The 16,145-nt window shown below is 33.2% G+C and overlaps 1 protein-coding gene across 2 annotated transcripts in view; it reads right to left on the bottom strand.

Moving 5' to 3' along the window:
• Positions 1-661: 661 nt before the first annotated feature.
• Positions 662-16,145, bottom strand: part of FBXL5 (F-box and leucine rich repeat protein 5) — a 29,765-nt gene continuing 14,281 nt past the window's right edge. The window contains exons 8-10 of one of the 2 annotated variants that reach the window (XM_008066925.2): positions 14,433-15,158; positions 7,304-7,452; positions 662-1,456 (exon numbers count right to left, since the gene is read on the bottom strand). In XM_008066925.2, coding sequence (XP_008065116.1) covers positions 1,380-1,456; positions 7,304-7,452; positions 14,433-15,158 — 952 coding nt within the window. In that variant the 3' untranslated portion in view covers positions 662-1,379. The remainder of the gene's footprint in view (positions 1,457-7,303; positions 7,453-14,432; positions 15,159-16,145) is intronic. The other variant, XM_021716748.1, reaches the window with a different exon arrangement.

Below are 16,145 nucleotides of genomic sequence, written 5' to 3'. Positions count from 1 at the left end.
CCAAGGAGAGGGAGAGAGACGGGGGAACAGCCAGTCAGTGTTAATAGTTAGAACATGTATAACATTTATCAGTTAAGTTCTCTGTCTTATTTGGGCATGGCTCAAGGCATTCCAAGACAAGCACAATAGTAACATCATAGATCACAGATCACCATAACAATTATAATAAAAAGTCTGAAATATTTCAAGAATTATCCTAATGCAACAGAGACACAAAGTGAGTACATGCTGTTGAAAAGATGGTGCCAACAGACTTGCTCTACAGTTACCACAAATTTTCAACTTTTAAAAAAAAAATGCAGTATCTGTGACATGCAATGAAATGAAGCATAATAAAACAAAGTATGCCTGTATTTGTAAAAACTGGAGGCACACTGCCATTTTCTTCTTCATGACATAAAATTTCACATAGCTTGACGTACAGTTAACCCAATATTTATGTGCCTTTCTTTTTCACAAAGCAATATAAACTTAAAATTCAAATTCCGACTATTCAATAACTAATTTTTAAGATATTCAATTCAACAAAATACAGTACCTGTCTAAAACTGTCATGCCAGGGCTATAATTTCAGGATGCTTAAAAGATAAAATACTTAGTCCTATCTTACACTGAAGTAAACCTGATTGAGATTTATAATAAAATCACAACACAACAGATATCACTTGGTAAAGTCCTCAAAGTAAGTTTTATTTATACATTTCTTCAATGATTGTGGGAATTTGTAAAAATCCCTCCCAAATTTGACAACTTAGGGACAATGGTGAGAACCGAGGTCTTGGAAGAAAGCAAAGATGAAGATTGGTGCTTTGCTAGCTCATTGAGCTGACACCAAGAAACCAATTTATTCTACAATATTAAAGAATATTATATATGGGTTTGTTTGAATTGGCCCTCTTGTAATTATTCAAATAAAGGAAACATTATGGAAAAGAGATGAGTTTCCAAAATGTACAGTCTTTGAAAATAAATGTTCAGAAATGCATGTCTGAAAAGACCTGCAAAGCTTGGTACAGGTACAGTGTTTGTATGTAAAGAGAACCAATAATCCCTGTTGATTTTAAAACTCAGAATAATCTATAAAATACTTTAAATGTCACGGCATTAACAACATTCTTTTCAAAGCATTTTAAAAGTGATCTGATAAGACTGTTTTCACCCTCATGAAAAAGCCTAATCCCTAAAACAAAAATATAATTTGAAAGAGAAACAACACTGTACAGTTCACTGGTAAATTAGGATTTCTGAAGTTGTAAGAAATGGGCCAAAAGAAGTCACGTCAAAAAGGGATGGTTAACACAAGAAATGTGCTATAAGTAAAGTGCATGAAAGGAAGCCTGCTCAGCTATATGAAGTAGACAAAGGTCAGAAGTCAAGGGTCATTCGCCAGAGCGGCAGCAGGCTCGAAAACCACACTGCAAATTCTGGCATCCACTGGCAGTATCAGCATGAGGACCTGTGTGAAAACAGAAAAATGTGAAAGGAGGAATTTCTCAGCGATTACATGAAAAAAATTTTGTTTATGAAGGAGCTACAAAATGTGTTTTACTAGCAGTACATTTATAAGTAAAATCTCATGACGGGTGTATAAAAAATTATTCAGACACAAAAATCACCAATAGCAGCTCAACTTTAACTAATATATGCTTCATCATCTAAAAGGAATATGGAAGAAAGGAAAAAATAACTTTTGGCAACAATTTTACAATATAAAAAGCCCAAAACAGAAAGGAGACAATTCACAGAAGACTGCCAAGCTAACTTAACGACAGATTCTTATAACCTGCACATTCTCAGAAATAAAATTAAGGCAAAAACAACCCTAGGTGTAACAGATCAGCTAAAGAATCCAGTACTGAGCAATTATTATAGATATTATATTCAAAACTTAAAGCAAAATAAACTATATACGTATATAAACACAAATTGACTTAACATGTTTGCCATATTTTTATTTACTATCTAAAGCAAAACAAACAAACAAACATATGGTAGGGTTAGATGCAATTATTTTCCAAAATTAAATATATAATGAGTGATTAATTAAACCTTATCTAAGTCATAATAAAAACTGTCATTCACTTACAAAGAAGAGAAATAAAACATTTGTAGAATAACAAACATTTTATCCCACACTATGTTACCCAGACAGTAGGTAAAATATTCATTAGGAAATATAGATGAGAATTCGAAAATATCAAAGAAGAGGTTTCGTAGCACATATTCAAATTTTAAGTATTCTGAGTGAATGACAGTTTTCATAAAGGCAGGCAAATGTGAAAAAGACGATTTCGACTGTATTGAAGTCTTTCAGTTTGTCTGCACCATGAACAAATAAAGAGTAGTTAACTAGTTCTTTGCACATCAACTAGAACAACCAAAGTAAAAGGACAATACAAAATGAAAAAGTACATGAAATATAATTTTACTGCAGAATATATCATATGGATTATAGCTAAAAAAAAAAATCACAGTACTCAGGTGATATCTAGTTTAACTCAGATACATATTTTAAATTTACTTTGTGTTTTTTTAGAATTGCAAAATAAGTCAACTATTCTATTACCACCATAATAAACTAATTAGTTGCAATTGAACACATTTATTTCCAGATATTTAACCTTTCCTTGTATTCCCCAGATAGTTTATGCGAATTACAAAGGGTAAATTTCCTAAGATTCATAGTCATTAAAGGATAATGTTCATATACTTCACTATGGAAATGACATTACCATCAAGAAAAGAAACTAATGAACTTTACATGTGTGTGTGGAAATGCAAAGCTTATGATCTCAAATAGTTATATTTCATTTTAAAATTGAAATGATGCCTATGATTAGTTTCAAGTTAATGAAGGAGAAGGAAGGGGAATGGGCAATGGTGTAAGTGAAAGATTGGCCAAAGATTTATAACTGTCTAAGTTGATGGTACATGATAATTCATTAGATTATTCTATGTCTATGTTTAAAATTGTCCATAATTGAAAGTTTAAAATTATTTTAAATATACTGAATTACCACAAATCCATTTTTATTTAATCAAAATAAAAATCTGTTCTATTTTAAATGAAACATTACATGTGTCAAATATTTGAAGTTCACAAAGCAGCATTTTTGTTTGGATTATTTGCCCTTAAAACAGACACAATGTTAGTCATCTTAATCACTAAGTCAAGATAAAATAGTTGTTTAGTATACATTAAGTCTTTATTAGAAATGCCCTGCTAAATCCTAGGGTTTGAAATTCTTCTCCCACTGTCAACTTTTGATGAAGTTTTTACTTTGAATGCATTTCCAGCTTTACCTACTGTGCACCAATCTGTCCTCCACACCTTTCCTTTGCCTGTCTTCCTCACCCCTTACACTACCTCCTGTTTTGCCTACCTATCACCTACCATAGACCAATGATGTATCTGATCATCATTTCATCATAATGTAATTCTATTCTAAATTTTTAAAAAGAAATAAGAGGAAAGGGATATGAAGACTTTCATACAATTTTCTAACTAAAACACCCTGAAATACTTCAAAATATTTATACAGTAAGTTCTCACTTAACGTTGCCGATAGGTTCTTGGAAACTGCCACTTTAAGCAAAACAACATACAGCAAATCCCAAATAATATTGTTTCGTCAAAACGAAGAGAACAAAAAAAAAATTGGCTTTGTAATACAGTTTTGCTTGAAGAATCTATTGATGATGTTAAGTGAGGACTTACTATATTCCTATTTTTAAAAAGGTAAGAAAGAAATGTTATACTAAATTCAACAGCGGCCTAGGAAAAATCACATCTCATGACTGGAAGTGACTAAGTAAAATAAGCAGGTGGTTTTCAAGGGAAAAAGGAAAAAGGAGCTTCAAAGTCACAACTGGATAAAGGAAGCTCTTCTCCTAAGACATTCAGATCTAACCAGACACCATAACTTTTCATAATCCTCCCCAAAGACACAGGATCCAGTATCCTCAGTCTCCACCCTGGCCACCTGGGTCACTCTTGCTCTTGAAGTCTAAGGAATGATGGTAGGGATAATAGGGTAAGAAAAGTGTAAGAATAAAAGTCTGTACCTATATTAGACAAAAAGCACAATCTTGCTGTCAGCATTTCCTTATTCATCACAAAATAAAATTCTTGCACATATTGATATATAATGTATCCCTTCATTCAAATATGTACTAGAATATGAGTGTCAGTGAGATTCTAAGTATATAAAGAGAGAGAATATGTTGATGTTTCCAAATTCCAAAAGTAGGATCTATATAAAGAAGCCTATAGGCAATTCATCAATAACTGTAATATTAAATCATTCCAAACTACAATCCCATCATAAGGTCAATAACAGAGCTGTGATTGGTGCCTGATCTCAATAACCATGAAAGCAATAGCATCCATCAAGGGATTTTATTTTGCTGAAGGTGCAGTGCAAAGCAAAAGTGAAGACAATCACTGTTTTATACTTAATATCATATTGTAAAAAACAAGGAAGTATAGCACTTTCCAAAGCATGAAAACTGTAAGCAACATTAAAGTAAGATCCTGAAGTTTCACAGGATTGTTAAGAAAAGAGACTAAATAGACAACAGAAAGGGTAAGGGAGCATTAGAAAGAAATATGACTAAAATATTTTGAATTGCCTAGCATCTCAAGTAGACAGCTGTGCTTCAATAGATATTGCCAATTCACAAGGTAGTTCCATTTATACATTTAACTTCTTTCTTTATGTAGAACAGAGAACCAAATGATTATAATATATGAGGGCTAAATTACATTAAAGAATGAAAATTAATAAAGAAAATAGGAAAATAAAATTGCATAATCATCAAATGAAATATTTAAATGCATGGTAAAGAATAATTTTGTAAGACAGCACTTTTAAGCATTAAATGAGAAAAACTATAAAGCTAGCTAAAATTTCTCCAAATTTTTATTATAAATTAGTTGCTTTTCCTGGGTTTAAAGTACATCACTTATGCTGTATATCTGCACTTACCTTCACTTACCTTTAACTCCTCTTTAACTTAAATTAGAAACATAAGACAGCATATCATCTGAGACTGTGTCACCTCCAAAACTATGAGCTAATCTACCTTAATGTATAAATTACACATACATTGAAATGCAAGTCAGTACAAAAAACGTCTATTTTTCTATCATTGTTCAAATATTCTTCCCAGCTCTATAACTATGCTGTTCCATTTAACACTTCTTAAATAATAAAGAATTTTTTTAAATGCTATGACTAAGAAGTTTTCAAATAAATTTAAAAGTCAAAGAATTATTCAGAGGAATCAAAATTTGCATTTTATATCAATGCTTAGTACAACACATTGCTCAAGGTAGTTATTGTTTGAATATGTGATTACTAACTTATCTACTCCAAAAATCTCTGCTAATTCTTAGAAACTAGGTCATTCTACTTTACTTATCATAGTTATTATTTAGTTAATGACTAATGTTTATAAGTATTTACTATTTTTAGCTAGTAACCTGGTAGTTAACTATGTAGACTTTCTTTTAACAAAATATATTTTTAGTTAAACATCACTCTCAAATGTCTGAAATACAATTTGTTGCCTATATACAATTCTCGATTACTTTAACGCCATCTATTAAAACATACATACTGACTGCTTTCTGAAATAATTAAAAAAATAATAAAACACTTTCTAGGTTGACCATATGACCTTTCAAGGAAAAGATTACATAACAGTATAGCTTTAAGAACAACTGCCTGAAACTCTGCAACACATGTTATATGACATGTCACCTTGTAAACTTTAAAGGATTTCCATTTTCCCCAAATCATGCTTTAACAAGCTATAAAAAGAGACTTAATATTGATATAGAAACATGGCAGTTTCCTTTCAAATTTTTCAAAGCCAGATATTTTCATTACAATTCATTTATCGAAAATCACCAATCATTTATCCAAAAAAATCTTATATTCAACAAAAGGTATATTATTGCTCCTTTGAAATAATTTAATATTTATTTATTCAAAACCAGTTAAGATACAAATAGTGACAAAGTGCAAAATCATCTAAATTATTTCAAGAAGTTTAAAAACACACAAACACAAAATAAGCAGGCATAAAAATGAACTGAAACCCAATCCCGCCTCTACCCAGTTATATCTATATACCCCCCAAATAAATATAATTAACTAGGATCTGAGATTTATTTCCAAGTACAGCCTATACTGAAATAAATATGGAAAACTTAAGTGCAACATACAAATAAAATTTTTTCTTATAAAAATAACTGCTTATTGATTACTCTTGATAATGTGTCCTATAAGCCTTAAGAAGTCACTGAACATACAAATGACATAACTTTATGTTTAAAAAAAAGATCTCCCTTCTCAAATCCATTGCATACACAAAAGTAACTGCTTCACCTCATTACACTTTGTTTTATAGACTTAGCAGGTTGCAACTAAAATGACAGTTTCACCATTCCTTGATTATACACAAGGAATGAAAGCAACAGAGAGTAAAGAAATGTCAGACTTAGTGTTGATGTATCAAAAACATGGTAGGTCTTCTCCTGCATAACAATGTGATTCCAAAAATAAGAGAGCTGTGATCTTCTCTCTCTTCATATAGGTTTTAAGGAAAATCTAATCTCTGAGAAATAGCAGATTTGCCAACTTCTCTACTTCCTGGTATGTCATTATTACTCGCTCTAGTCTTCCTGGCTCTCATCGATCTTTCTGCCTAAGAAAAACTCAGTGATCTTCCTATCATCTTAAAATGAATCGGGCACTCAAAGACAACAGTATATGCTATAAAAAGACAGTTACATAGTAAGTAAATTTTTTTCCAGTTATAAATACAGGAAGTTAATTTGCTTACTAATAACTGAAGAGCAGTTTTCTATGCTTCTGGGAAATTCAGTTTCTACCACTGGCTATCAAATGCCCAAAAAGGCACTGAATGTATTTTGAAAAAGTATATTCAACAGATCCATTGCAGGATATAACAGGCTTACGAAAAAGAAACAAAACAAAACAAAACAAAGATCACAAATTATTTATCTTAGGATTTTTAAAAGCAGGTTCAAAAATTAAACCATTACATGCTTCAAAATTCAGCAGAATGAATATTTGAAATATTTGTCTGCAAGAAAAACTTACCTTTCAAGAAGTTAGTTAATAAAAACAATTTAAAAGAATGAAATCTGAAAGTAAGACAGTTTGGTAATTAGAAATCTAGAAAGCTAAATGAAAACTATAAAATTTGTAAGAACCCCTAAATTTTTAAAAACCAGTTCCTTCAAAATTAACTCATTGTTAAAAAGCATTACCGTTAATGTTGTCACAGTAGTAAAAGTATTCATCATTGAGAGAGGGACACACTGAAACCAAATCCTGCAGGCCTGCACCAGTTACAGTAAGACAACCAGAGAGATTAAGGTGCTCCAAATAAGGCAGCCCTCCTCCCAGAGTCAAAACCCTGTAAGAAAAATAATTTGGCAATTAGAATATATTAATCTATGCAAACGTACGTATTCCTATGGCTGAACAACTATTTTACATACCTTTCAACTTGGTAATAAATCATTTAACAACTTCTGCAAAACACTGATAACTAACCTCATCCTTAGGAAGGAATACATTTAACTCAGAAAAACTTTACACATTTTCCCTAAAGACATTCAGTAAAGAAGTCTATGAAACTTCTTTATAAAAACATTACAGTAATTCAATTCTAAGTACTGAAACTTGGAATTATAATGGTCATTCTTCTACTTTATTGTCTAGGTAAAAATTATCAAGAAAATTATTTAAGTTTTAAACCTAATGACCAGTCTGGCACTTCTGAGAAAAATTAGAGTTAGCATATGACCCAGCAATTCCTGTCTTTGGTATATATTCAAGAGAATTAAAAACATATGTTTATACAAAACCTTGCACATGAATGTTCACAGTAACATTATCATTATTCATAATAGTCAGAAAACAGAAACAACTCAAATGTCCATAAATTGATGAATAGACAAATAAAACATGGTATATCTATACAATTATATATTATGCAGTCACAAAGTTCTGAAACAAACTATAACATACATTATGCTAAGTGAAAAAAGCCAGATACCAAAGGTTACACATTGTATGATTTCATTAATACTATTATTCCAGAATACATAAATCTACAAAGACAGAAAGCAGATTAGTGCTTATGAGAGGCTGGGGGTAAGGTAGAATGGGGGGTGACTGTTCATAAGTATGGGGTTTCTTTTGGGGATGATAAAAATGTTTCTAAATTAGATGATGGTAATGGATGAAAAATCTTGTAAACATACTAAAATTCACTGAATTAACTGTACACTTAAAAAAAGCAAATTCAATGGTGAGTGAATTGCATTTCAATAAAAATGAAAAAACTAATGGCATAATTTAGAATAAAAACACTGATATAAATAGAATTAAAAGGTGGCTAAAATGACAATGAAATCAACTTTCTGTACAATGGTACTATGAAAGTAATAGTACAACAGCAAAAATCAGAAAAACTGGAAACTGAAAAGGGATGTCAAGAAACTAACATTGTAATTAATGTAGTAGATAAAAATTAAGTTGATTATATAAGTACATAAAAATTAGGAAGTAAAAAGTATGTAAGTTATTAAATGAGATTAGAAAGAATTGTAGATATATTATTTTTTTGTTTTGTTTTGTTTGTTTTTGAGCTGCAGTCTCACTCGATCGCCTAGACTGGAGTGCAGTGGCCGCTCCCAGCCACCGCAGCCTTGCCTGCTGGGCTCTGGTGATCCTTCTGCCTCAGCCTTCTGAGTAGCCGGAATTACAGGCATGTGCTACCATGCCCGGCTGATTTTTTTATTTTATTGTAGAGATGAGGTCTCGCTGCCCAGGCAGGTCTCGAACCCACGGGCTCAGGCAATCCACTCACCTCAGTCTCCCAAAGGCACAGGATTACAGGCTGAGCCACCGAGCCGGGCTTGTAAATATGTTATTGATGAATATATTCAATGAGGATTTGAATGGCTAAGATTAGGAGGGCACATTTTAAAGTTTTGGAACCGAGGTTTAAAGACGAAATCAACCTATTAAAAACAGTTCATTAATCAGCAACACAGAAAAAAAAAATTAAGAAGCCAAACTCGATGAGAAGTTTAAATGTATACTTCTCCCTCTTATTTTCATTTTAAAGAACCTATTTTTTTTGAGTCAGGGTCACACTCTGCCACCGAGGCTGGAGTACAGAGGCATGATCATAGCTCATTGCAGCCTTGAACTCCTGGGATCAGGCAATTCTTCTACCTCATGTGCCATCGTACCCAACTGACTTTTTAATTTTTTGTAGAGTCAAGGTCTCACGATGTTGCTCAGGCTGGTCTTAAACTCCTGGGCTCAAGCAACTCTCCTATTTTAACCTCCCAAAGTGCTGGGATTACAGATGTGAGCCACTGCACCCAGACTGCTTAACAATTTAAAAGAAAATTATTAATAATAATGGGAGAAATAGAAAATGTTTATTTATATATATTTCATATACTATCATGTATATTATTTTTATATTTATATATATCATTATATATTTATGTGTATGTATGTACCTATATGTGTGCGTTGTGTGGAGAGAGAGAGACAGAGAGACAGACAGACAGAGAGACAGAGAGAGAATGCCCAATGAAACTTCTAGAGATAATATAGTATCTGAAATAAAAAATACACTGGATGAGAGAAACAGAGAAACAGTGATTAGACATTATAAAAATGGTAAGACCTGAAGACACAAGCAGATCATCTGAAATGAGGCACCAAGAGAAAAATCAACAAAAGCAAGAAATGAGAGCCCTGTTGTTATGAGTTGAATTGGGTCTCCCCAAGAAAAAGATACAGTAAAGTCCTAACCCCCAGTATCCATGATAGTGACATTAGCTAGAAATAGGGTCTTTGTCAATTTTATTTAGTTAAAACGAGGTCATAAGAGTGGGCCTTAATCCCAAGAGGGAAATTTGGACACAGATATGACAGGGAGAACACCATGTAGAGACACAGAAACACATGGACATGAACGGAAGATGGCCTTGTATAAAGATGAAGGCAGAGCTTGAAGTCATGCTGCCTCAAACCACGCAACACCTGAGTCTGATGAAAGCTAGAAAAGCTAAGGAAGAATCCTTCCTTAGAGGATGTGGAGGGAGAATAGCTTGGTCAACACCCTGATTTTGGATTTCAAGCCTCCAGAACTGTGAGGGAATAAATTTTGTTGTCTTAAGTCACCCAATCTGTGGCAGTTACTTAAGATAGTCCTAAAAATGAATCCACTAAGTGATCTGTAAGGAGATCAAGAATTCTAACATAAACAACGTCCTAGCAAGAAGTAAGGAAAAGAGAGTAGGAGGGGAGAAAAAACTCTTGAAAAAATAATGGCTGAATTTCCCCCCCAATTTTATAGAAACTATAAAGCCACAGATCAAAGAAACTCAACAACAGGATAAAGATGAAGAAAATCACATTAACACGTGCGATATTCAAACTGCATTAAAACCATCAATAAAGAAAAAAATTGTAAGCAGCTGGAGAAAAGAAACACATTACATATTTAAGAAACAAAGACAAAAACTTAAATAGATGTCTCATCAGAAAATACGCAGGCAGCCCCTTTGGGTCCTCTCCCACTGTGGGAGCTTTTATGTCCTCTCAATAAACCCTGCTAAAAAAAGAAAAGAAAAGAAAAGAAAGAAATTACGCAAGCTGAAAATGAAAATCTTGAAAGTACCAAAATAAAAAAGTCAACTTAGAATTCTATACACTGAAAAATCTTTCTAAAATAAAGGCAAAATGAAATTTTTTTCATAAGAGCTGAGATAAGATAATTCATTGATAAGAGACCTAAACTACAAAAAATATTAAGGTGAGTTCTGCAGGCAGAGAAAAATGACAGCAGATAGAAATATGGATATATACAAAATAAAGAATAAAGAAAAGGTAGATATGTGAATACAAAAGATTTTTTTCTATATTTAATTTTTCCAAAAAACAATTGTTTAAAGAACGAATAGTAGTTATACATTATAAGACTTATAACTTACGTAGAATTTTGTTGTTGTTTTTTAGCAAAAATAACAAATAATAGGAGGTGGAACATGTACTTACTGTTTTAAGGCTCTTTCATTATATATGAATTGGTATATTATTTTAAGGTAGAAAGTGATAAGTTAAAGATACATATACAAATGCATAAAACAGTAAGTATAAATCTATCTTAAAGAATATAATATGTAAAGATGTAATCTGTGACAATAACAATACAATAGGGGTAAGAGATGTCTGGGAGCAGTTCTGTGAGTATACCACTGCACTCCAGCCTGGGTGAGACTCCAACTCAAAAAAAAAACAAAAACAGGTATATGCTTCTTTGCAAAGAAGCCTCTGTTGGTTCATCAAAATGAAATACCATTCTCTGTATTCTTTCTTTTGTAACTCTACCTTTCTTCAGAACATTTATTTAGTTTAAGAATATATATTTTTTTGTCTATTACAACCAATAGATTATAAACTCCATGAAGGCGAGGAATTATCTTATTTCTTTTGAATCTCTAGCAATTGGAATAGTGCAAGACAAACAGTATGTGATCAATAAATATTTAATGATTTAGAAAGAGTCCTTCAAGATAAAGTCTAATTAAAAAGAGAAAATCTGCAGACTGAAGACTTTTTCAACCAGCCACAGATACGACAGATCCTGTGTGCTCCCTCCCATTCCCAAAAAGCATTCTTTCTTCAATTCAAACACAACTGTTTTTCTCAAGAATACCTCATATGCAAACTCCTAACCACTACTCCTGAAAAGCCTAAGGAAGAAATGCAACTTATTTCCAATCCCAGTAATGAGAAATTATCCATTTAGTCCAAGGTTTAAAACCATCAGATTTTGTTAATAATAACTGCCCAAAATCACTTGATAAACTAAAAAACACTTTTCTGCTCTTCTTCAAATTTTACTTAGGAAATTAACTCTGCCTTATCAAGAAGGGGAGCAGGAATCTCTCTGGTTATCAAATAAAACCTTACAACTGCTTTTAGAAGAAGTATCCCCCCCATATACCAGATGAATTTCTAAATCCTTTATCATTGAAAGCAAAAAACACCTCTTGGATTCATCAAAATTTTGACTACCCTTGAAATCAATCTTTAATTATAAAGAATTTGAATAAGTTCTGGGCTATTTTTTAAACATTCTTAGAAATTTTTTTTTTAAAAAAAAGGAAAACTGCCACATGGCCAGAAATCAATGTCGCTCTGAAGAATTACAATGGTACATATTACTTTATTCTTTGAACAAACAGTATAGTCATGTTGAAAATGCAGCTGAATGGAGCCACAAATAAATTTTAGTAAGGTAAGATGGTAATGAAAAAGATATGGCAATGAAAAATGAGTTGTTAGGTCTTAAATTAAACCAAAAATTACTTTTACTTTAAAACCAAGTTGCACTAAAAAAAACCTGAAATCATATTTGTTAAAATATAAATATATGAGGGTGCCCAAAAAATGTATACACATTTTAAGTATGACATTCCCCCAAAAGATGGTGTCAATCAAATGAATGCTAGCATCACCATGTGACAAGCAAAGCAATCAAAGAAAAGAGAAGTACGACTGAGCAAATGTAATACTACACACTGCTACCATAATTTAATTTAATTCAACTTCAAAAAGTAATACATGGATAACACGTCTTAAAATATGTTTATTATTTTTTTTTTGGTACCCTATATAATAAAAATTTTCTTAAAGAATAAACTCGGGCAACTTCCTTGGGTCCCCTCCCACTGTGGGAGCTTTTCTGTCTTCTCAATAAATCCTGCTTTAAAAAAAAAAAAAAGAACCAAGCTAGCCAGGCACGGTGGCTCATGCATGTAATTCTAGCACTTTGGGAGGCGGAGGCGAGAGGACTGCCTGAGCCCACGTGTTTGAGACCAGTCTGGGCAACATGGCGAGACTTTGTCTCTACAACAAATCAAAAAATTAGGCAGGCTTGGATGGTGGTAAGTGCCTGTGTTTCCAGCTATTTGGAAGGCTAAAGTGGAAGGATTGCCTGAGCCTAGCAGGTCAAGGCTGTGATGGCCGTGAGTGTGCCACTGCATTTCAGCCTAGGCGACAGAGTGAGATTCTGATTCAAAAAAAAAAAGTAAAAAACTCAGAATAAGGTTATCTTTGCTTTTTAAAGAAACTATAATAAATGCACATGGGTTTAAATAAACAGAAAATGAATGAAATGATTCACAGTAGCCAAACCATGGCAGTAGAAGTTACCTCAAGGGAGAATACTTTTGGTTACTGTACATGACTTACAAAAGATTTTTGTAATATTTCATATTAAGTATTTTTTATAATGGCAAGGAATATTAGGTTTTGCACTGGAAGAATTTTTCATTATAAAATATCTGACATCCCAATATTAAAAGGAAACATGCAATTAATCTAAATGGCTCATATCAAAGAAAATCAATTACTGAACTGCTGCTACCACTTACTGAAAACCTATTCTGTATCAGTTAGATACTTTACACATATGCAGCTTATATAAGTCTCGCAACTATGAGATTAAGTATTTTGCACAAAGCCAATTCTACAGAAAAAAGAAAAAACAAGTACCAATCTAGACCAAATCTGTCCAGTCCTCAGTGAACCATGTTATGATCTCGACACTCATAACCTAACAGTTCCAAGTGGATCCTATAAATCATAAAATAGAACCTGGGTGTTGAGAAGAGCTACCTCTGTAGGCTAATAATGTTTTACCTCCACCCCTCCTTTCCTTGAGGAAAAAAAAAAAGAGAAAATAAAATGGAGAACTTCTTCCACATGTTCTCCTTATGACTTAAGAAAGCAACAGAAGTACGTAGATCATGATCAAGCACAAAAAGTTCCAAACTCTTGCTACACAACCTAAATCTTAGCTCAGAAGTGCTTTGGTTTTTATAAACACTTCAGAGCTATATAATACTTCTGTGGACATTCTACATTTTCCAAAACCCTCAATATAAAACCGTAACATACACAAATAATACACAGCAACAAAATATGTCATACACATTTTCTTCTGTTGCATGTTCTTAAGTGTAAGAAGTGTATCTTATTCATCCATGAAGTACCTTAAAATATGTGAATATTAAAATAGCCATTTACTAAGTATTCATAAACTTTTAAATTTATATTCTTCCATATATCACAATAGAACTTCTGTTATCAACATGAAGATATAAACTGACTGAAATGAAACTTCATGTTGATAACACAAGTTCTATTGTTCCAACACTGAACTAAGGCAGAAGTTGGTTAACACGCTTGCTTAAAGTACATCAAATGAAAGGAATTACTTAGACCAAAATTTTTATATACTACTTGAAAATGAAAACCTATCCATTTCCTACCGCTCTTGAACTAATATCTCACCTGAGACCATGGTCTGTGATCTGATAACATCCAGACAGACTGAGAAACAGAAGTACACGTCCAGTCTCTTGATCAGATTTTTCACTCCCAAAGTAAATTAAGTCTTTTCCCCTAGGCAATCTAGTCCTTGATGCTTTTCTACACACTGGAGAAGACTCTGGGAGTGTGGACATAGTTCTTAAAGCTGTTCCTGTACAACAAAATGAATGACCACAATATGCAAAGGCCGGAGAAGCACAATGCTGTTGCCAGCAGACACTAGTCCTTAGTCCAACAATATCCTTACTATAACAACAAGAGGTGGAGCAACTAAAGCTAGATGCTGCTTCCATTACACAAAGACTTTCAACATTTCTATGTCTCCATTCCACAGCATCTTCAATATCAGCCAAATCTTCAGCATCTAACATCCACACATAAGGAGAAGTAAAATTTTCAGAAGAAACAGGCTTAGTCCAGGGGTGCTCGTTATCTATTTCTTCTCCAATGCCCTTGTTAGTTAAATCAGGCAAACAGGCATACTGCTTGGTGGCCTGCATGGTAATGTCTTTATTTTTCCACGTAGTCGATGTAATTTTGCTTGTAGAAGTTTTCAAAAAGTCATTCTGATGAGATGTCAGAATTCCAAGAGCTCTGGAAATCTTCTCTAGCGCCACATCTGTGATTTTCTCACATCCAGACAGATCAAGATGCCGAAGACTCTGGCAGCAACCAAGCCAAGACCAACTATAATTAAGAGGTAGCAAGAGGATTAATGAATATCGTTAAATTCTTTAAAAGCATTTCATTATATGTAGGTAGATGAAAACTAGAAGAATGATTTTATATCTAATATAATCACTAAAACATTTACTGAGTTATCTATTGTCAGACACTATTTTTGGTGCTAGGAATACAAAAATACAATAAGAGTAATAAGAAACTAAGAGTAGCTGGGCACAGTGGCTCACGTCTGTAATCCCAGCACACTGGGAGGCCAAGGCAGGAGGATTACGGGAGGCCAGAAATTCGAGATTGGCCTGGGCAACACAGAGACCTCAGCTCTACAAAAAAAAAATTTTTTTAAATTTCAGTTGGGCACAATGACATTTGCCTATAGTCCCAGTTACTCAGGAGTCTGAGGTGGAAGGATCGCCTGAGCCCAGGAGACTAAGGCTGCAGTGAGCCTTGATCCTGCCACTGCACTCCAGCCTGGGTGACAGACTGAGACTCCAACTCAAAAAAAAGAAAAAGAAAAACATTTTTTGGATTAACAGTATTGCTAACCTAACATAAAGGTAGAATGGGAGAGGAGTAAGGCTGGGAAAGACTTAAGCTTATTATCCTAAAAGTATCCAGTAGAAGAGAGGCTGTAAACACATGAGATAAAGAAAGTAACTAATGATGAATGGAGAAAAATCCAAAAGAAACAAGAAGCAGGGATTGGTAGAGCATTAGTCTTAGCAAGAGAAGAGTACCTCTCCCTCTGAAAACAGGACAAAAGGTGATATAAATGCTAGGGTGGGAAAGAGACAGTGAGCCACAATAGGAGGGAAATTGGTGATATCCAAGGAAATATACTCAGTGAAGAGTGTAGTTTGAAGAAAACAATACTATTTCAGAGTAACTGTGAGGAATCTGAGGAGCTTTCAAGCCCAACTAAAACTAAAGCTTCTTAAAAACATGTAATACTGGCCGGGCTCGGTGGTTCACGTGGATTGCCTGAGCCCATGG

The sequence above is a fragment of the Carlito syrichta genome, unplaced genomic scaffold (genome assembly GCF_000164805.1).
Source record: "Carlito syrichta isolate Samal-C Ts95f unplaced genomic scaffold, Tarsius_syrichta-2.0.1 Scaffold106263, whole genome shotgun sequence".
NCBI lineage: Eukaryota > Metazoa > Chordata > Mammalia > Primates > Tarsiidae > Carlito > Carlito syrichta.
This window is presented reverse-complemented; position numbering and strand designations above follow the sequence as displayed.